Source organism: Diuraphis noxia, unplaced genomic scaffold (genome assembly GCF_037042655.1).
Source record: "Diuraphis noxia isolate RWA-SAM2 unplaced genomic scaffold, SU_Dnox_SAM2 contig0003, whole genome shotgun sequence".
NCBI lineage: Eukaryota > Metazoa > Arthropoda > Insecta > Hemiptera > Aphididae > Diuraphis > Diuraphis noxia.
Window position 1 is genome coordinate 41,630,781 of NW_028301713.1, and position 23,460 is coordinate 41,654,240.

At 28.2% G+C, this 23,460-nt stretch overlaps 2 protein-coding genes and 1 pseudogene across 5 annotated transcripts; all 3 read left to right on the plus strand.

Moving 5' to 3' along the window:
- Positions 1 to 599: 599 nt before the first annotated feature.
- The window catches only part of LOC149057377 (uncharacterized), a 133,237-nt pseudogene continuing 110,376 nt past the window's right edge, over positions 600 to 23,460 (plus strand).
- On the plus strand, positions 3,572 to 11,457 carry ari-1 (E3 ubiquitin-protein ligase ariadne-1). Its single transcript, XM_015520997.2, has 10 exons — positions 3,572 to 4,076; positions 4,282 to 4,434; positions 5,787 to 5,861; positions 7,442 to 7,657; positions 7,729 to 7,950; positions 8,277 to 8,407; positions 8,786 to 8,990; positions 9,106 to 9,219; positions 9,294 to 9,406; positions 11,077 to 11,457. The coding sequence occupies exons 1-10, from the start codon at positions 3,870 to 3,872 to the stop codon at positions 11,162 to 11,164; spliced, it is 1,524 nt and encodes a 507-aa protein (XP_015376483.1). The 5' UTR covers positions 3,572 to 3,869; the 3' UTR covers positions 11,165 to 11,457.
- On the plus strand, positions 16,243 to 22,576 carry Opa1 (Opa1 mitochondrial dynamin like GTPase). Of its 4 annotated transcripts, none has more exons than XM_089223107.1 (20): positions 16,243 to 16,342; positions 17,073 to 17,351; positions 17,448 to 17,580; positions 17,688 to 17,792; positions 18,771 to 18,848; positions 18,935 to 19,071; positions 19,151 to 19,314; positions 19,382 to 19,520; positions 19,592 to 19,717; positions 19,781 to 20,011; positions 20,089 to 20,234; positions 20,300 to 20,461; positions 20,548 to 20,747; positions 20,805 to 21,031; positions 21,097 to 21,216; positions 21,282 to 21,419; positions 21,487 to 21,690; positions 22,071 to 22,164; positions 22,244 to 22,354; positions 22,417 to 22,576. In XM_089223107.1, the coding sequence occupies exons 2-20, from the start codon at positions 17,085 to 17,087 to the stop codon at positions 22,479 to 22,481; spliced, it is 2,847 nt and encodes a 948-aa protein (XP_089079233.1). In that variant the 5' UTR covers positions 16,243 to 16,342; positions 17,073 to 17,084; the 3' UTR covers positions 22,482 to 22,576. The 4 variants fall into 4 exon arrangements, with proteins under 4 accessions (XP_089079233.1, XP_015376425.1, XP_015376437.1 ...); XM_015520939.2 differs by having other exon boundaries at positions 16,251 to 16,620; XM_015520951.2 differs by having other exon boundaries at positions 16,251 to 16,460.

Here is a 23,460-nt window from a genome sequence, read left to right on the forward strand (position 1 = left end):
AATTAATAAATTATATAGTATTAAAACTATAACCTAATATGTTTTACATGTTATAGGTTATATAATATTTCCCGATGGCACCCCCAACGAGGTCTTAGTCAAGGTATTTCTCCGGAAGTCCAACACCTTACTGAGTGTCTACAACAACTGCTTGGCAAATACCACCTTTCTTTCCCGATGGAAAGAATCCAGACTGGTGCTACTGCACAAAGGCCCCGGTAAGCCGACAACCGAACCATCCAGCTATAGGCCGCTGTGTATGCTTGATACCTCAGGGAAGCTCTTAGAGCGGCTAATCCTGGCCAAACTCGACGCGCACCTCGATAGTACCGGTCATAGATCACCTAATCAATACGGGTTTCGCCAAGGCAGCTCGACTTCAGACGCTATTGACCGACTTCTGAACGGCGCACACGGCGCTGATTTAGGTGCGGCACTGCACCGGGACATATGCGTGGCCGTGTCACTCGACATGAAGAACGCTTTCAACACGGCGCCCTGGAAGAAGGTGGATAACGCTCTCCGGGTCAAGAATGTACCCTCGTACCTCGTGAAAATGATAAGATCGTACCTACAGGAACGATCCATATTGGTCGGCGAATCACTCCGCCGTCGAAGTACGACGTGCGGCGTTCCCCAGGGCTCGGTCCGAGGACCAGTCTTATGGAATGTCTTTTACAATGATCTACTGGACATGGAAACCCCGTCGGGTGTCCAACTCGTGGCATTTGCCGTTGATGTGTGCGTCATAGGCATCACCCGCACAGACGAAGCTTGGATGGAACAAAATGGACTGAAGCTAGCCCCCGCAAAAACCGAGGCCGTAGTTCTGACAAGGAAAAACATATACGATAACCCGGAACTCCTGGTCGAAGGACACGTAATTCCTATCAAACGGCCAATGCGATACCTCAGGGTCGAGATCGACACGCGACTCTCGTTCACCAAACATATTCAGCAGGCTTCCCGCAAGGTTACCGATTCAGCAAAAGCCATTGGCAGACTAATGCCCAACCTCGGAAGACCGTCGCATACCAAAAGAGTGCTTCTTGGCATTGTGGCAAACAGCAAAATGCTGTACGCCTCGCCGACTTGGGCCGTCCGCGGCACAAAAACGGCTAAGAATCGCGCAGAACTGGCAAAAGCGCAGAGGACCGTCGCACTCCGCACAACGCGTGCTTACAGTACAGTCTGGACCGACGCCTCGTCAGTATTGGCCTCAATGCTACCTGCAGACCTGCTAGCAACAGAAAGGGCTAGAGTTCGGGTTCACCTGGACGACCAGATTGACGTCTCCCCGAGCACCGTTAAAAAACAGGAGAGAATAATCAGCATCGCTGCTTGGCAAGCTCGGTAGGACCGGTCTGATAAAAGCAGATGGACGCACCGGCTCCTCCCTGACGTCGGACGCTGGATATCAAAGCCACCGCTAACCCTGGAATTCCGACTGACGCAGGTGCTTTTGGGGCATGGATGCTTCCGGAGCTACCTAAGAGCATACGGTTTTTGTGTGCCCGAGTTGGCTCAACGACCGCGCTCGAATGACCGAGCTTATGAGGCGGTCTCTGAACGAGGGTGACGTGGTAGAAATTCTGTGCGGCCCCAGCCACATGTCATGCCAGAAGATGCTCAAGCCCGAAGGAGAATTATCAAACAGTTTGAAATCAATCGCCAGGAGTTCATCCGCATGATCGAGACGATTCCGTCGACAAAAGAAAGCGATGAACGACGAAGATGAGACCTTGGAAAGGGCACAAGGGAACGTGAGCGCTGCACGGTTGTGACTGCCCCGACAGATAAAGAGACATCCTGCAGAGCGGCGAACTCCGGTCAGTCCGAGAAGTCAGGAAGAGGTCCGGGAAATACTTAATACAAAATGTCCAATTTTGAAAATTCATGGATGGGAGGTAAGTCGGGGAGCTGTCGCGTCTAACCCATAAGTATGCATTATAGTCAATAAACGATGGCGGCGCCGCGGAAGTAATGCGAAAGCAGTTCCAGCGGCATCGTCGGTTAAAAATGGAAAAAAAAAAGTTTATATAATACCATAAATTATTATAGTATTATGTAAACTGTTATAATTACACATGTCCGTGCGTATATAATATTACGATATTAATCATTAATATCCTTTAAATTATTAGGTACATTAAAGCCAAATCAGGAATCTCAAATTTTGGTTTAAATTTGCCTACAAAATGGTTACACAATGTTGTGAAATTTTGGTGTAAAAATGTTAAGCTTGGGATGCTGGAGTTACGGAGATACTGTGATTCACAAATAGGTACTGCGGTTTGAGTTTTTTTTAAACTATAGTACCTATTAATTATTTTCAGTGGCGGCGCCAGAATTTTAATACCTGGCCCACCTAGTATTAAAATTCAGGGGCACAAATTTTTTTGGGAGGGCCAAATTGTTGACTTGATATTTATATATATATATACCTATATTATATATAAACAATAGTGATGAACTGATGACAGGCAATTGCGCAGATGAGGGAGGGGGAGGGTCAACTTCCAATTTTTCAATTTTTTTTACACTTCATCGTGTTAACTTACTAAAACAATGATTTGTAAACATGTATTAATAGTATTTATTTCCTAACAAAATATATATTCTGAAGCTAATGTATGTATAAGCTATGTAAAAGTATATTCATCAAAAGTATATAAAAATAGAATGGTTTCCCTTGTATTTTCTTTATCATAGTTGGTTAATAATCTAATCCCGTTGTTCATTGAATTTTCAACAAAATTATTAAAAACATTGATTAATATTTAATAATAACTAGTAAGTATAACTTATTATTTTCGTATTCAGCCGCTGGAAAATACACGTTATTTGTGATGCTTGAAAGCATAGTGCATAGTTTTCAACCCATTCAAAATGTTGTTCACGCCATCTATTATGACTTTATATTTTCATATTTTGATTTATTCATGAGATATTTTTTAGTATTCTAGTATGATTAAATTTAATTTTTTGGGTGGGCCACAGGGGGGCCGAGACTTTTTAAGGTAAGCCGGGCCCACCCTGGCACCGCCACTGATTATTGTACTTTTTAGTACGCACGCCGCACGCGATAACAAAATACACAGTATACGCTATACATTATAATATTATAGTGACTATATTATTATAAATATTAAAAATTTCTGGTAGGTACGTTAAATTTCACTGCAGAAAACTCTTTACAATAATAAAATTATTAAAAGTTAACAAAAATATTTTTATTAATCTATAAAAAAAAAATATTTCTTTATTTTAAACTCAATAATTCAATCCTACGGTCAGGTTAGGTTAGGACTTTTAAGAGATCTAAACCACGGAATATATAAAACTTCATATGTTCTGTGTCTCAAATCTAAAGGGTTCAATTTTTTTTTGTATTACACTATTGTCTATTACCGTGGTCTGTGATGGGAATCGAAATTCGAAATGATTTTAGGCAACGCTTTTGCAATGCAACTGTCAGTGTTTACCATTTTGAATACTAATAAAATCCAAAGAGGTTATAGAGGGAACAAGATCACAAAGTGGGTGACGTCACCGGGGTCAGAAAACAACTGATTGCTACTTGCTAGGCAAAATAAAATTAAAAAAATTTTGTTTTAAACAGATATATATTTCTGATACATAAATAATAATAATTATTTTTCAAAATATGCTCACTGGACTAACACCGTCCACCACCATTCATCATCACGCCTAGAAAACAACAAACGAATAACAATAACAAATCGACGAGATCATACGTCGCCTGGCGAGCGCGATTTTGATAAAAATTAAAATTTCTTAAGTACAAAATACCTACATTTTTATAAAAATTGTCTTGCTGTTGAATCCTATTGGAAATAACTTTTGCGATGGATTCTGATGAAGATGCATTAAACGATATAGACTCTGGCAATGAATCTAGTGGAGATGATGTGGATTTTGCAATGGAGGTTGATGTGCGACACGAACGTGAAAAAAACCAAGACATTGATGATTTTCCCTTTGAAGTTTTGTCCACAGACAATATTGTTCAACATATGATTGATTGTATCAAAGACGTGAATACTGTGCTTCAAGTAAGCATAATGACAGTTTATTTTAATTTCTTAAATGCAATACTTGACCTTATTTTAGAGAACTCTGTTATTGTATCCACATATACACAGGGTAGAATATAAGATATGTATTAATTAGGTAACAATGTTACCTACTTATTGTTTGGTTTATGTTAAAAATGTTTTGTAGATTCAATCTGTATGGTACATCTTTTGGTAATTTCAGATGCCTGCTACAACAACTCGCATTTTGTTGAATCATTTTAAATGGGACAAAGAAAAGTTAATGGAACGGTTTTATGATGGTGACCAGGATAAATTATTCTCTGAAGCTAGAGTAATAAATCCGTTTAAAAGGACTCAACCAATTATACAGAGGGTAATTCATTTATTTTTTTTAATGATGTTTTAAAATTTTAAAAGTTAGTTATTAGTTAGTTGTTTAAGTAATTTTAGATTACTTAAACAACATTTTTGGTATTAAATTTTTTTGTGGTCACATTCTGTATTATTGACTATTGTATACTTATAGTATTATTTGGTACTTTTCAATTGTCGTACTTTGTCGGCCAATTGGGTGCCAGTAGAGTACTTAATTCTGTTTTTATTTTATGATCTATTTAATTTTAACATTAGGTTAATATTTGTTATTGCTTTTAATACTACATGAAAGGGGGAGGGAATATTGGTAGTTAATAGAATTTATAATTTATATGGTATAAACTATTTTAATGGATGAATCATTAATGTAGGCAATGCATTTGTAATGTAAACAATTATAAATAGGTATAAATGTATTTATAAAAGAGATAATAATTTAACAATATTATTATTTTATTAAATTTGCAGTTAATACTTTTGTTTTAATTGACAACACAGAAATTTACGTATGTAGGAATTGAATTTAGTCCAATAAGTTCCTGAGTGATCTATAACCTGATTTTTAGTTTTTAACTGATTGTAATAAACATTTAATATTTAAAGTATGTGCTCCTCTAATGAGATCTACAAAATTAAATTTGTGATTGATCTGCATTTTCTAAAATAAATATTTAACAGTTTAGCCTATGGTAACGGATTCGAGGTTTTAACTTAGATTATTGGCTGCTGGAGTATGATAACCGATAAGTATCTATTATATAATTTTATTGTTACAGATGTTTATTAGCTTATAATGGCAGATGATCATTCTATTTTCTATGTTTTATTTACATTTTCATACAAAAGTGAATAATATTAGTATTGTAGCATATTTAATAATTGATATTTCATAATTTCATATAAATAAACACAAAGGAATAAGACATTTTCCTAAAGATCATTTAATTATCAATTTTCAACTATTGTCAGAGACAGGTATGCACTTAATATTACCTAATATACAAACGCGATAATGATAATATCATAAACATAGTGAAATAGGTTTAGATCATAAATTTCAAATTTTTAGATTAATCCGATAGACAGTTGCTTGTGCTTGGTGGCGGGTCAATACATTTTATACGGCGCAATGGCGAGGGTGATAACAGAGTTGTACTTGTTTGAATAATGTTATTGTAATGTTATATACACCATAAATCAATAGTTTTAATAAATTTAACAATGGATTTAAGTAATTATAACGAAATATTTTGATTATTAATGTATTGTAAAATTTGATTATATTTAATTTAGTTGATAATAATAGTTTGACTAATTACTATTAATTATTGCTTTTTATATATTTTACAGCCAACATCTACACGCAGTAGAGGTACTCCTGGAATGGAAGATTGTGCTATTTGCTTTGTAAGGCTTCCAAACAATGTAAGTTAAAATATTTATCTTTTTATTTATAGCATTATTTAACATAATTATTCAAGCATCAATCAAATCAGACTATTTGTCAAATCTTACAACTAATCACCATACAATTGAAAAAGAAAAGTTTACAATAATGTGATATAAAATATTACAAAAAAATTATGTTCTATTTTTATTAAATATCTACTATTAAAATATAACCTACATATAGATACAATTTAAAAATATAAGTCAAAGATTACCAATCAGTTATTTTAATAATTAATGTTATACAATTTTTACTTATGTTCTTATTTTTAAATTTTTTTTTAAATGTACTAAAAAATTTCTACTTTTGATCCACAGAATAATAAACTAGATTCAACTTTTACCAGAAACCTCTTTAGAAGTTTATAATCAGAGCGATTTTTCTTCTTCTAAAAGTATATTAGACACAAAAATAATACATAAAATTAATTTTAAAAGATGTATTCTTAAGTACTAATGTTTGTAATTAAATTTCATTTAAAGAATTGTGTCTAATATTTTGATTTGAAGGTGTGACTGTTAAATATATTTTTGTCAGTGCCTAAGCACCCCAAAGTTATATGTGCATTTACATTTATGTATTTCAATTGATAATTAGATACTTGTATGATTGGCTATTATTTTGTTCCAATTTTAGCAAAAAAATATGGCACTATCCATGACACTTTTAAGTTAATAATATATAGTTTAAAACAGTGCTACTCAACCTTCTTAAAATGGCCCTCCTCAGAAGAAAAATATTTTATCGCCCCCGTTGAGAAGCACTGGTTTAAAATGTTGAAAAATATAAGAAACAGTGAAATGAGTTAAATTTCTGTTTTGTATGTTATTAGCTTTATTTTAATATTTGATCTACAGTATTTTTAAATGCACATAACATAAGTATGAAAAAAATGTGTTTTGGATTGATTTTTTGTTTGTTAAAAAAAAAAAATACCATTTTAATTTAATTGCACCATATAAATCACTCTGTATATAATAAAACTTTGATTAATTTTTATAATGTGGGATTAAATTGTTGTTTCATTCATGATAATATTGATTTTTTTTATCCATTGACTTACTTGGAATTTTTGAATTTTATTTTTTTTATATTTTGATACATAATAAATATGATTAATAAATTTGATCATATTACTATATTCAGTAATATGTTATCCAGTGTAAATGTAATCATTTTTTAAATTATTCCATAGCTAAGTAAATAATTTAATAATACTATTAATTATACTACGGCCACTGAGAGAGCGCTTACTCAGCAGTGACCAAAACTTGTCCGATCTCATGAATTCCAATACATTGGCTGAGTAGTTAGTGGAAGAATTTTTGGCGGTGGGGCGGCTAATTAGAGTGGCAGATGCGCGTCAGAGTAGCACTCTCTCTGTGACCGTAGTATAGTAAATTTACTAAATAACATCAAATACTATTCATTTATAATTTACTTATTAACTATTATTAATTAATGGTCAACAATTGTCTGTTATGTGTAAAAATACAAAAGTTATTTATGCTAATATTTACTGCTGCAATAAAATCTTTTTTTCCTGTACTTATAGATGATGACTGGATTAGAATGTAATCATCGATTCTGTACACAGTGTTGGACTGAATATTTAACGACAAAAATTATTGAAGAAGGTGTTGGTCAAACAATTGCATGCGCAGCAAGTGGTTGTGATATATTAGTAGATGATGCGACTGTTATGCGATTAGTCAGAGATCCAAAAGTTCGAATGAAATATCAACATCTAATTACTAATAGTTTTGTTGAAGTAACTTATATCATCTTTTTGTACATTTAATCTTTATCAGTATACATTTTTATTTTCTTGTTTTATAATAGTGTAATAGACTATTACGTTGGTGTCCATCACCCGACTGCAATAATGTTATTAAAGCCCAGTATATTGATTCAAAACCAGTGATCTGTCGATGTTTACATGTATTTTGTTTTGTATGTGGAGAAAATTGGCATGATCCTGTTAAATGTAATTTATTAAGGAAGTGGATCAAAAAATGTGATGATGATTCAGAAACTTCAAATTGGATTGCAGCTAATACTAAAGTAATTTTGTAAACAATTAATTATATTAACCAATTTAAGATTTCAAGTAAACTATGATGACCCATATTTTTTAAATTAATTTAATTGTTATTGAGATGTTACTGTTCATTATTTAGTTTTAAAGTTTTTTATAACTTATTAACCATTGTTACTAATTTATTTATACTATTACAACAATAAGACAGCCAATGTCAAAATATTAAAATTGATTAATCTTGAATTAAACTTCAATTTTAAACTTATAAAATAGATAAGTAAATAATTATTTAAGTATTCATATTATTTTTTTTCAAATTAACTAAAAAATATTTTTATCATATTTTCAGGAATGTCCTAAATGTAATGTTACTATAGAAAAAGATGGTGGTTGCAACCATATGGTTTGTAAAAATCAAAATTGTAAAACTGACTTTTGTTGGGTATGCCTTGGCCCATGGGAACCACATGGATCATCATGGTAAAATATAACTATAATATTTTTTTATAACTTGTCTATTAGTAGTATTAAGAAATGGGCCGATCTGTTTGGAGTTTGAAAGTTAATCTTTGTTTTTTTAAGAACCAAATCAAACCAAACAAAAAGTTCAAAAAAAAAAAAAAATTAGAGCACATCCAAACTTTGAACAAAAATATTTGATACTATATTTTGATTCTTAAAGGTTTAAATTATTATTTAATTCAACAGCTCAGTACTAAACATAATGTTTGATATTGATTTGGTTCGATGTTGAATATATCATTCAGACGTATTCTGTTCAATATACTATTAGAAGGTTCAGTTCAAGACCTTATTTTTGAGTTCTGCTATAATCATAGTAATTTTATTGTTATGTAGGTATAATTGTAATCGGTATGATGAAGAAGAAGCTAAAGCAGCCAGAGATGCTCAAGAAAGATCCAGGGCCGCATTACAGAGGTATCTTTTCTACTGTAACCGTTACATGAATCATATGCAATCACTTAAGTTTGAACACAAGCTTTATGCTAGCGTTAAAGAAAAAATGGAAGAAATGCAACAACATAATATGTCATGGATTGAGGTGTTATTTTATTTTAAATATATAAAACTGTTTTTTAATTTTTATTTTCTTCTAAGTAATATAGTTATTCATCAAATTATATAAATTAAAATAATAGTTATAAATTCTATTTTAGGTACAATTTTTAAAAAAAGCTGTTGATATATTATGTCAATGTAGACAAACACTCATGTACACTTATGTGTTTGCATACTATTTGAAAAAGAATAATCAATCAGTTCTTTTTGAGGTGAATCTAATCAATTGCATACATTTATTAATCTGATTGTTTTTTGCTAAATTTTAATATTTTTGTAACATTAGGATAACCAACGAGACTTGGAAAGTGCTACAGAAACTCTGTCAGAATATTTAGAAAGAGATATCACTTCAGAAAATTTAGCCGACATTAAGCAGAAAGTTCAAGATAAATATCGGTAATAAATATTTGTGATTTTTAATATTTAGATGATTTACAAATTTTTACTTTGATTATTATTAGAACATCCTAAAGAAATGTATGAGATATTTTAAACTAATATTGAATGATGTATGATTGTTGTAATGTAGGTTTTTATTAATGAAAGAATTCTTGCAAAAACAAACCGAAATAAAATAAAATCTGAATATTAACTTAATTATAATTAAATAAAATTGTTTATAGAAACTATTAAATAATAAACTAATATCATGTCAGCACACCATTTGTTTTCTCTCTCTGACACACGTGCAATATACCAAATATACATTTATCAGAACCAACCCTGTAATCATATAAAGTAAATTATTAAAAAATTTTAATTTAAAGTTTTATAACTTAATTTTTGTTACCTATTATATTAGGGCATGGTGTGACTGAGATAAAGCGTCAATGTGTTAGTATTAACAATCATTGTTATTAGTTCAAACCTTGTACTGGCCAATTCTTAGTATCAAAAGCAATAAAAATCCACTGTACTTCCTTTTCTCTAGTCACATTTTAAATCAATTGAACAATTCATTACAAGGAAAAAGCATCCTGGTTTGATTTTAATATTCTGTGTCCCAATTCTAAAAATATAAAATTCAAACATTATTTAAAGGGTAATTATTAATACATAAGTTTTATCCAGTAATAAGTAAAACAATTAAGATTAAAAATAAATATTTTAACTTGTAAAAATTAAACAAAACAAGATGTGGTATTTAATTAATTTCAATACAGTAAAACTTGCTCAAGACGCTTCTGTAGAAGACGCTATTTTCCATCAGTCTGGAGACATTCCCTATACTAGTCAATATAAAATCCATCTATTAAAACACTTGAATTTCCTGTATCTAATCAGACAAAACACTCTTTAGTTCAGCAGATTATGATAAAGTCTTGTGAAAATAAGAATTGAAATTTTACTCGTTTACATGCTCTTATTGTTTTATTTTATTGCTATACCCATTTTAACAGTTTTTCTGTATTTCATGGTATTATTAGATTTAGTAAGTGCAGTTCGCTCACAAGTTTACAATTGTCATTTTTCCATGGCTAGTGGTATAAAACGTGAAGCGCTATCGATTTTGGACAAACTCAACATTTTGAAGAAATTCAATGAAAGATAAAAAAATAATAATATTGGTTATGAATTGAGGATACATCTTTCCTCTTCAAGAACTTTGTTGAAAAATTGATATGACATAGAAAAATGTGCAGCTTGTTAGGTGGGAGCTAACAGCAAAAAGTAAAACAGGGATGTGTGAAGTGTTGGAAAATGTTTTATTGGAGTGGTTTCAACAAGCTTGCTGTTTAAAATATTATTCAACAATTGGAGGTTTCTTACTTGAGACGTTTTTGAGATCTGGTCCCTTAAAGAGCGTCTTAATCAAGTTTAACTGTAATTGATTTTAATTTTTTACTATAATTTTTTTTATTTTATCATCAATATTACATCATAATCTTATTCTGTATGTACTATGTAATATAGAAATTAAATGTATACATATTTACCTAATAAAATTTGTGAATTTTCAATTATATACATAATGTTTATTCTTTATAAGCTTTAACCATAGTTTTTTTAACCAACATATCTACTTACATCATTAATGAATTACTTAATCTAATTTTTTTTTTCAGTTATTGTGAAAGTCGGCGAAAAGTGTTGCTAGAGCATGTTCACGAAGGTTACGAAAAAGACTGGTGGGATTACACAGAAAAGTTGTGAACTAGTCACATATGTCTGTGATATAAAATTAAGTATACATACAAAATACAACACATTTACACAAACATGCTTAAAGAAATTTTAACTACCATAGATCACATATTATATATAAATATATATATATATATGTTTATGTACTAAAAATTATAAGTCAGGAATTTTAAAATAATGAACAATTGTAGCTTTATTTACTATATATATTTTTAGTAATTAATACATTCGTAATTTATAAGTAGCAATGTCCTCGCTGTATATCTTATATCATGAATATAATTATTAATTTTATTTTTTAATTATTCATAGAGTTATAATTATTTAAGGCTTTTTTGGTCTTATTTCCATTATTTCAATATTGTCGATGAGAAAAAGTATCATCTGCTTGACATGATCATTTCTTATCATAAGTTTTATCCTTGATGGAAAAATTTACATTTTTAATAATTGCTCATTATTCTATGTAAATGTTATATACTTACTAGGATGATTAATGTCTAATTTCTAGTAAAATCAATTTGTGTATCAGGAAACCAAAAACTTGCATTGTCCAATTAAAATAAATTTCTCGGAACAGTTTAAATAAAAATGAAAATATATTTTCAGGGTACTCACTACTGTGATAATATAGATTTGAATTGGAAAGAAGTGTTCTTTTATTGGTAATCTTAAAATCTTGTTGGTACTTTAATTTTTTTCATGTTAATTTAAATCAAATGTAAAAAAAACTTTTATTTTGCGTTATTTTGTGATAGCTTGGGCTGTTTAATTCATAAATTATCTTTTTGCTTACACAATTTATAATGTTGTACAAGGTATAGTGTGTTAGTATATAGTAGGTATTCTATTAAAACACTACAAGTGACATATTCTTATCTTAACAGTAATTAAAAATTGAAATTTAATTTGAAGCATTTTTTTAACATATAATATCAACTTTTACAGTAACATTGATTATTTTGTAACATTAAATATCACTTATTATTTTTACTGAACATCCTAACAATACATTTTTTTTTATCACTATTCTTATCTGCTTCCAATGTATTAAGTGTCAAAGAAGATTTGCATAGTATATTATGTTACAGATAATAAGTTATTTATCCGCAAATGCAGAGGATAACTTATCAACTAAAATTAGAATTGCATTTTTCATGATACACTATAGTAATGTTTTCCATTTGAAATAACTTCTAATTTTGAATTTCCAACACATTTATAATAGGATATAATTAATAGTTTTTTTTTTTACTGTAAAAAATGATTAAAATATTTTTTTGTTAAATGTAATATATAAATCATTCTATTCAGTTGAAATTCTAATTTTGAATTTAATGTTATTGATTCAGATTATAAATACTGAGAAACCTATTATTGTGCTTTATGTATTTAATTTGAATGATGCTAATTTTATCAATTTTCATTTATTATTATATAATATATATAATATAGTATATGCCATATGGTAATAATGATTTATTTTTTGTTTACATTTTTAAATTGTTTGGCTATACCTATCTACTAATGTTGTTTATCTACCTATAGTTTTGTAATTAAATCATAGTTTGTATTGTTAGTCTATCGTATTTTCGTATTTATAAGTATATACACAAGTGTATAGATAATAATATGATTCTCATTCTATTTTAGTTAAAAATATTTTTTTTTTTAGTTAATATATCAGAGTATTTTTTTATATTCTTTCAATTTATATAAAATATTGACCCTAAATTCTGAAAATACATTTCAAAATTTTTAATATTATTTATGTTCAAAATTGTGATACAATTTTTGAGATAAATTAGCTCGTCTTCCAAATATCCTTCTTTGTTTAATTAAGTGTTGTAATAATTAACAATTGAATAAAGGTTTTTTTTTTTTTTTAAATATAATTATAAGTTCATAGATATTTTAAATAACATTAATACATGAAACTTTATTTAAACAACCAATATATTTGTTGTTAAATATCTACTCCAAATTTAAATAATAGAAATTCCTTTAATGTATTTTGATATAACTCAGAGATCTTCAGTATTTTTCAGAGGAGCTTAAGCTCAACAGAGAACAAGAAATGTTGGCAATTGATATATTATTTAAATTATGCTAGATTGCTACAAATCTGTTTCAAAAACGTTTAATTTTGGTTTTCTATGCATGATTATCATTAAGCTTGCTGTCTTATATATGATTGATGAATTTATAATTTATATTATTATAAATAGAAAAAACTTTAAAAATATCCTTATGTGTCCTTCATGATTAGAGACATAGGCGTGCGCAAAGAGGGGCAGGTTGGGCCGTGGCCCCCTCTGCGTCCTCTGGCTTTTTCTTTAATAAATGCATAGATATGTATATTATACTAGACAGTGAAATTTTTAGATTTTACATAAAAAATAGTGAAGCCAGTTTTAATCAAATAGTATAAATAAAATATAAATGTGATTAAGTTATTATTTTATTAATTAGTCAATTATCATCACACAAGAATCTTTATAAATTAAACATGTAAACCATTGTAGGCTAATAAACCTTTGTATTTGTAGCCTTTAATTAATAAAAAAAAAAAGAATCTTTAGTTCGGACCTTTTTAAGGGGCCCCCCTGCAGTCAAAGTCTGCACACGCCTATGATTAGAGAGCAAACAAAATATTGTGAAGTAGCCATGAGATGAAACGGTTTGAATACCTATAATATAACCAATATGGCCATAAATACATATATATATATGTTCAGTGTTCAACTTTAATACTTAAAGTTTCTTAAATGTTGCAAATGTTTAGTTTTAGTAGATTCAAATTGAATATTATTTTGATTCATATGGTTATACGTAATGATGGATATGATATTTATTTTGACCTGTTTTTGGTTATATTTTGATTTTATGTGTACTTATAGCTATATCAGGAGTTCTATAGTGAAGTTTTTTCAAACAGCCCAAAATATATTTATTTTATATTACATACTATCTGAATTGATGAATGAAGACATTAAGTATAAATTTCTGTCACTAATATGCTCTTCTTAATAAATTATAGGTATTTATATATTTTGTTCATTTAATAGAACATATTAAAAAACAACAGTAATTATAATGCTCATTATTTTATTTTTGACTTCAACATTATAGAATTTAATATTTATATTAAGATCAGTGGTTCCCAGCTGATGATTTATGGACAAAAAGTGGTTGATGACACTCAGACACCCCAAATTATTTTATTTCATGATTATTAACAAAAACTAGAATAGGTAGTATCAAAATTTAAATTGGTATTATCTTTATTATTAAATCAAACTGGTTTCAATTGGTAAGTTGAAAAAATGTTTTATAACAGTTATACTAGGTATATTTCAAATTTTATTTAAAAAGTTTTAGAGTAATTATTCAATGCATGTACTTTGTATATGTATGTACTAGGAAATGACTTGGATGAATGTAAGGGAGGTAGAATTAAGACTTTCAAATTTATTTGCCGTTTAACTGATGAAATAATATTATGTGTAATGTATAAATATAAGTAACGATATTTTAATATTATAAAATAACATTTTTTTATTATAATATTTATACTATATTTATTTGATTACGAATAATAATAATAATTAAATACCTACATAAAATTACAGCAGGCATGACTCAACAAAAAACCATCAATAATAATACGATTTCCAAAAATATTATATTATTGTAATAATTCAATTTTTGAAATTTGATTATTGTATTGATATAATGATATTAATTTTGCTGAAATAAAATAAATAAATAATGACAATATACTGATGATACGATTAAAAATTTAAAAAAAAATGTATTAGTATTTAAATCACAATTTAAAAATAAAAATGTGAACTTGAATGAATTAGTGAATTTTTTAGCATTCCGAACACTGGTATATGGTACCTAACCAGTGGCGTATTTAGGATTTTGTCGAGGGGTGATATATGTTAGCAAAGCAAATAGCAAATATTTAATTCCCTAAGAGGAGTGGGTTCATGATAAATTAAATTAATAAATTATATTAAATTTATCATGAGTGGGTTGTTCACTTACCATCGAAATCACAATCACAATATCATAAATAAGTGACCGCGGGGTATTCTATTAGGGGACAGATCCTCCCCCCCCCATAAATACACCACTGGTAGGTACTAGCCACTAGGTAAAAATGGATGCGTTAAGTTTAAATTTAGTGATATAAATCACTGTGTACAAAAAACGATAATTGACGGTCTGTTGGTCAATAATATTACAAGAATATTTCATGATATTATTATGATGAAAGTTATTTATTTTATTAATAAGCTACTATTATAATTATATACTACAGTAGGTAAATTAATTTTTGCCGAAAAATTTGCATTTGAAAATGTCATTATGTTTACAAAATATAATAATTACTTTAAAAGTTTCAAGTACCCAGGAATAGCAGGCATTTTCAAATTGCAATGAATTAACTAAAATCGTTGGATTCGTCAAAAATAATTCTTCGTTTATTTATACATAATCCAAATTTGAACTTAAAATATATAGTAAAAACAGTTTTTAGATTTTTTGGTAACAGTATGAACTATTTATGAGAATCCTTGTTCAACAATTTCAACTCCTGACTATAAAAAATTGAACAGATTATAAAATTTTTAACTATATAATTTCAGACATTCGAGATTTTGATGGAGTTTGTCTAAATTTGTATTTAAAATACTTAAACCTTAAACTTAAAAAAAAACCATGACTACATGGACATGGATCCATAATATATCTCAACCACAGAATAGATACAATGTCTCAACCGCTGAACCGCCGTTGTAAATCTTGTATTTATGAATTTTTGTATGGAAATAAATATTTGGTGAAAATTCTAACTTTCAGGTATCTACGGTTATTCGTTTTTAAATAGGTAGCAAAAAATGAAAAAAAAAAACTAAATCCGTTTTGTCGAAAACATAATATAGTCTATGCCCTATGGGACTATGGATATACGCGCCATCAAGAATCTAATATTTCTATACCACGGTCCTTTATCAATTATTGAATAGTACCGCAAAAATAACTAGATAACAGTTGTCGGAACACTGACAAGAAAAGATTTTGTGAATTTATTCTGATGTGATGTGATCACTGATTTGTGAAAAACTTGACTGAATAAGCTTATTAAGCTTGAAGCTTCTATGACTAGTATGAGTATGACTACATGAATGGTTTATTAGTTTATTTCATTTACACTGTTATTTATTACTTACCCACCCATTAAGTTTAACCATATTGGTGAATTTTTGTAGTCAAATTATCGTAGTTCTAAGTAAGAAATATAATTTTAATTGTTTGAAAAATAACAAAAAATTAAATTAAATTAAATATTCTCTTAAATACATTTAAGTTGTCGAATTTTGATAAACGTTGCTCCTCAAGTTTGACATTGTCAATAGGGTTATATTTTTATACTTAAAGACAGCCAACAGGTATGTTTTCACAATAATCCTTAATAATTTTTTTTTAAAACAAATTAAAATGTTTTACCCTACAAAGTTATTAAATTGTATCATTTTGATTGCATATCAGATTATAAATTCAATAGAAATTACTTATTTTTGACACTGTTTTCTATTTAATTTAATATTTTATTTGTAGGACGTAGGTACATTGTATCTTTATTAAAATGAATACTTAATAACCCTATTTGAACCTATTTTGAATTTTCCATTATGTAGGTTGTATTACATCTAAACCTCTAAAAAGTAAACATAATTGATATATTATATATTTTGTTGCATGATTCAAATACAATTTTCTGAAAATTTTTTTCAAGTACCTATAACATAAAAAAAGTAACTTATATAACTAGTATAATATAATAGTTTATTAATTAAAAATTCTGAGTAACTAAAATTTGATGTTTGTATTATGTTTTTAGAATAATTTAATAATGGAGATATTGGCTTGTCGGCGACCTGTTCTAGTGAGCATTTTAAAGAATCGAAAGTTCATAAAAAGGTGTAATAATTACAGTCATAACCATCAGAGAAGTATGAGCCATATCATGCAACGTAGAATGGACAGGAATCCATTATTTAAAATAAACAATCCACAAATGTCAAGACATTTTGCAATCATGAGAGTTTTAAGTTCAGTTTTAAAATTACGATATTTATTGATAGGCAGTGCTGTTGGTGGTGGTGTATCTGTTTCAAAGGTATTGAATACATAACTAAATGTTCAATTACCAATTACCATCATTATTCATTGATCAGTATCTTCAATTATATGTAAATTATATGTAATGTTATAGAAATATCAAGAATGGAAAGATTCATTGCCTGATTTAAGTTGGCTAGAAGATATATTTCCCAACAATGACATAGCTAATACTATTCAAACATCATTGAAATCAATTGTGAACACTTTGCAGGATATTGATTTTGGTAAGATCCTAAAATTGATTATGTTTTATGTGGAAGAACTTAAATCTGTTAAGACTGAGATAATCTAGTGTTTAGACTGTACAATCAGTTCGTATTGTATGTTATAGACTCTTCAAAATCTAATGAAAAGTTGGAAAAATTAAAGGTCTGGCTTGATTCTCATATTGATCAAGCATTTAAGGCTGCAGAAATAACTGAATCAGATGACCAATGTGAGTTTTTATCTGTGAGAGAAAACTAAATTACCATCTTAATTTTGAAATATGTCTTATAACTTGTCAGTGTTTAAAAAAATTGTAATTTTATTCTCCTTGCTTTTTTTTTCATAATGGTTGCTTGCATAAAAGTGTAGACTTGATCAAATTTAAAGTCAAGTAACTGTTTTTAATTAATTTTATCAGAATGAACTAGTTAATCTGAGTGAAGTTAAGTTACTTTTACTTGAATTCAAGAAAATATGCATGTTCATTAAAGCTAGATTAAATGCATAATATATTTAATTTTTGTTACTTATTTAAGTTCTTCCATTCGCAGTTACTTTTCCTTTTTACTTCCTAAATTAAATTAGAAACTTATTTTTAAATATTATTTTCATCTTCTAAACAGATTTTTTTAATACTTAATTTATTATATCTAATATTTTATTTGTTATTTTTATTAAATATATTATTTTTAATTACATATTTCTATAATTTTCTTATACTCTATTTCATTTATGTTGACCCACTCAACTAGTGTCTAACCAGTCTCTGTCGTGCAGTCCTTTCCATTAGCACGGCAGCAACTGTCTAATACAAGGAGTAACACCGGTTGTCATCTGATATCATCCTATCACAAAACTCCAGCAAGAGGGTCTGAATGTTCGAACATCTCACTTTGTATGTACTAAATCAGGTCAACTTAAATGGAATAGAGCAGGGGTCGGTAAAATAATTTCTATTGAAATCGGGAAGATTAAAATAATAAATAAATGAGGTCCAGGGAAAAAAATGTTTGTCAAATCTCTGAGAATAGAGTATAGTATGACATAATATGAAACATGTGTCAATAAAAATATTTTATCTTAATTCATTTTTTTATGTATGGTTATAAACAAATAAATTAAGTATTGCATTTTTGTTTATCTGAAGAAATATTTTTAAATACTTAATTGTTGTAATAGTTATTTATACTTAATATTATTTTTGTAGCTAAAATTGTTGAAGGTATATCTCCCATTATTACAAAAGCTGCAACACCAACCTCTAAAGATTACAAACAGAAGTTGGGTTAGTATATCTGTTGAGAATACTTATGAATTGTTTAAATTACACATCATATTGTTTGTTCTAATTAATTAAATTTACTATATTAGAAATATCACAACAAGAAATTATAGAAATACAATTAAAGTACCAAAAAGAATTGGAAAAACTAGAAAAAGAAAATAAAGAATTGCGAAAGATACTTTTACTTGCAAAGAATCATAAAATGAATATGAGAAAAGTTAAAGTAATTATTAAAAACGATTCCATTTGGTTTTGATTTTATTATAACATTTAAGTAATAAATAATACATTTTTTTGCTTAGAAATCATTAATAGACATGTACTCTGAACTACTTGATGAGTTGAATGATTACGATTCAAATTACCAAACTCAAGACCATTTACCCAGAGTTATTGTGATTGGTGATCAGAGTTCTGGTAAAACATCTGTGTTAGAAATGATAGCACAAGCAAGAATTTTTCCTAGGTAACATAACATATTATATAAGTTTTAATGTAATAAAAATATTTTGCATTGATATCTTGTTTTTTAGGGGTGCTGGAGAAATGATGACTAGAGCCCCTGTTAAAGTGACATTAAGTGAAGGTCCATATCATGTAGCACAGTTTAAAGATAGTGCTAGAGAATTTGATTTAACCAAAGAATCCGAGTTAGCTGAACTCAGGAAAGAAGTAAGATTCCTTCTTGTCTAATCACACATATTATTAGTATGTGTTCACTGTAATCCTAAACTTTATAAAAGGTAGAGGCAAGAATGAAAAACACTGTAAGCCGTGGAAATTCTGTAAGTAATGAAGTTATTTCAATGACAGTGCGTGGCCCAGGTCTTCAACGAATGGTGCTTGTCGATCTACCAGGAATCATTAGCGTAAGTTAAAACTGCCATTACATAATAGTAGGCTATTAATTTTATATGGATTTTATTTATCAGAGTGTAACCCAAGGCATGGCACCTGACACACGAGAATGTATTCGTCAGATGTCAACAGCATATATGTCTAATCCAAATGCTATAATTCTCTGTATTCAAGATGGATCTGTAGATGCAGAAAGAAGCAATGTTACAGATTTGGTATCCCAAATTGATCCACATGGCCGGCGTACTATATTAGTATTAACTAAAGTTGATTTGGCTGAAAAAAACCTGGCCAATGCAGACCGTGTATGTAAAGGAGTATTTTGTCATTTGAATCAAAATGTTCAGTATTCTTATTTAAATTTAAATTTTCTTACTTTTAGGTTAATAAAATACTTAGTGGTAGTCTATTTCCCATGAAAGCATTGGGATACTTTGCCGTTATTACTGGCAAAGGCAATCAAAATGATAGTATTGATAGCATAAAGGAATATGAAGAAAATTTTTTTAGAAATTCTAAACTATTTAGGTAATATAATACATTATAATACATTGAGAAATTTATCTTCATTGATTTTTGTTGCTGTCTTACAGAGAGTCCATTGGTATTTCATCACAATTGACAACACGCAACTTGAGCATGGCTGTTTCTGATTGCTTTTGGAAAATGGTTCGTGAAACAGTGGAACAACAAGCAGATTCTTTTAAAGCAACTAGATACAATTTGGAAACTGAATGGAAAAATAATTTTCCAAGGTTTTTAACATGCTATTATAAATCTCATACAACTCTAGAAGTCTTTTAGACAGATATTATAACATTCTTGATATCAACCATTCTAGGTATTTGGAACTGGACAGAGACGAGTTGTTTGAAAAAGCTCGAGGAGAAGTGCTAAATGAAGTAGTGAATCTTAGTCTTGTGTCAGTCAACGCTTGGGAAGAAAAACTTAGTGCTGAACTTTGGAATGGTATTTCTCACTATATAATTGAAAATATCTACTTGCCTGCAGGTTATTCAGTGAATCAAACAAACAGCACTGGTAATGATGATAATTAAAATATACAATTTTAAATTTATATTTGATATTACTTTATAGCAAGTTTCAATACAATGGTTGATATCAAATTAAAGCAGTGGGCTGAAGAGCAGTTACCCAGAAAATCAATTAATATAGGTTGGGTTGTGTTAAAAGATATGTTCAAAACTCTATTTGAAGAAAACCAAAACCAAAACCAAAAACTTCAAGCTTCCGACGAAATTTTAGAAACTTTAAAAATAGCTGTTATTGATGAAGCATTAAAAAGGCACTCTTGGGAAGATAAGGTATTATTACTGATTTGTAAAACTGCTATTATGAATTAATGAGACAATTTAAATCATTTTAACAGGCATTAGAAATGTTGCGAGTGATTCAATTGAACACCTTAGAAGACAGGTGTATAAAAGATAAACATAATTGGGAACAAGCTGCCCAATTTTTTATCAGCACCTTGGAAAATAATTTAAAAGTAAACAATTGATTTCTATTATTTTCATTAGTCTATATTAATGTTATTTAATTTATTTTGTATAGATAACTGATGGTTTACTAAAAGAAATGGTGGGCCCTTCTAATTATGAAAAATGGTTTTACTGGCAAAGTTCTACAGACGAACAAACTAAAAGAAATAATATTAAATACGAACTGGAAAATTTATTGCACTCAAATCCTGTAATTAAATTATTTTAATACTATTCTTAAATTAATTGCCATTTTTATGCTTGATTTTTGTGTTTAGACCCATAGTAATTTGTTAAGTAAAGACGAACAAATAACCATAAGCAACAATTTAAAACAAAAAAATGGAACACCTTGTGAACTTGATGATATATGGCAAACGTGGTATTTAGTGTATAGGCGTCATTATTTCAAAACAGCTTTACAAAATGCCCAAATTATTAAAAACCAATTTTGTCTCTATCAACAATCAAATGGCTTACAGGTATACATTTAAAAACATAATATTATTTACGTAATTTAAAAAAAAATTTAATTTTATGTATATAAAAGAAAATGAATTCAAATTTATCTCTATTTTGTTACTCAATAAAATACTAATATACCATGCGTAAATGTTATATTCATTTAGTTAAACTATTCTTTTTATAAAATTTATATTTATATATGTTCATTAATAATTATTAATCAAGTATAATACTGAATAATTCATAAACATGAAAGATAGATTTAAACAAAATCACCACTTGCATCAATATAATATATCTTATTCACCATATGGATAATATCTAAAGTTATGAAAAGAATGGTTTCATAATTATATGTGCGTGACATACATTATAAAACTAAAATTGATATGTTTAGAATGAATTTTATGATATTGAAATGTTTTGGAGAGTATCACGTATGATCAAAGTAACGGCCAACGTCTTGAGACAACAGATTACCAATAGAGAATGTAATAATATATTATAAGTTATATTTTCTTAAAATATTAAACTAAAACTATACATATTAATTTGTTTATTTTACATTAGTGAGACGTTTACATAAAGAGTTAAAAGAAGTTTTGGACGAGTACAGCCAAGATAATGAGATGAAGTGCAAACTGTTAACTGGTCGCCGTGTAACTCTTGTAGAAGAACTCAGTGAGTCTTTTAATATTTTTTAAAGTCTGGAATATATATTTTTATGAGCTTTGTTACTCTAGATAAAGTCAAACAAATTCAAGAGAAACTAGAAGATTTTATCCAAGCATTGAATAAAGAAAAATAATGATATAATTTGATTATTAAACTAGACTTAAGCTTCTATTATGGTTTTTGTAAACTATTTACTATTGGCTTAATATAAATCATTAAATTTTGTTATATATTGTTTACTTCCTAAGTAGTTAGTAGTATTTAAAATGCCTATAAATCATGTTATTTTATAATAATTTGTATAAAACTGGTCATTTTTTTCTCTAATTTTTACATATTTTGTATGTTTATTTAATAGTTGACTGGCGTATTGAATAACACTAAAAAAATATGCATGCATGTTTATTGTAGAGTGTTTGTTATTTTGCTATACAAACAAAATTCTTCTTTGAATAATGTTATATAAACAATACCTTTGTCAGGTATGAGCAAGAATACATTTAGGGCTATAATTTATAATATTATTATTTTAACCAAACAGAATACTGTTATTTGAGTTGTAAACATCAGCTTTTTAGTTCTATCTTTACAATGTTCTTGCATTGAAAGACTAAATACAAAACTAATTAAAAATAGAAAAATGTCTTTAAATCATTAAAAATCATCAACTACAAAAATAAAAACTATAGTTATGTTGTATTTTTTTTTCATATTTATATAAATATTTAGTTTTGTGAAAAAAATAAACATTACTTTATCTATCCAAGGCCATCCCTTTGTTAGTATATTATTAAAATTTGTAGAAAATTACATTGTTGAAAGGATAAATGTGTCACAATTGACATACACATATTTCCAACTTTTTTATAACATTAAAATGTTGTAACGTATGGCACATAGAAAACTATATCATTTTTATAAAATAAATAAATTGGAAAAATAAAGCGTGTATGGTATTGTATATTATATAGAAATACTAATATAAAACATAAATTACATCAATGATTATTTAAAGTTCAAAATGTTAATATACATTAATAATATGTATATATTTATTTTTTTAATGCACTGAAAATAATTTTAAAATATATTATATAATATTCTATATAACT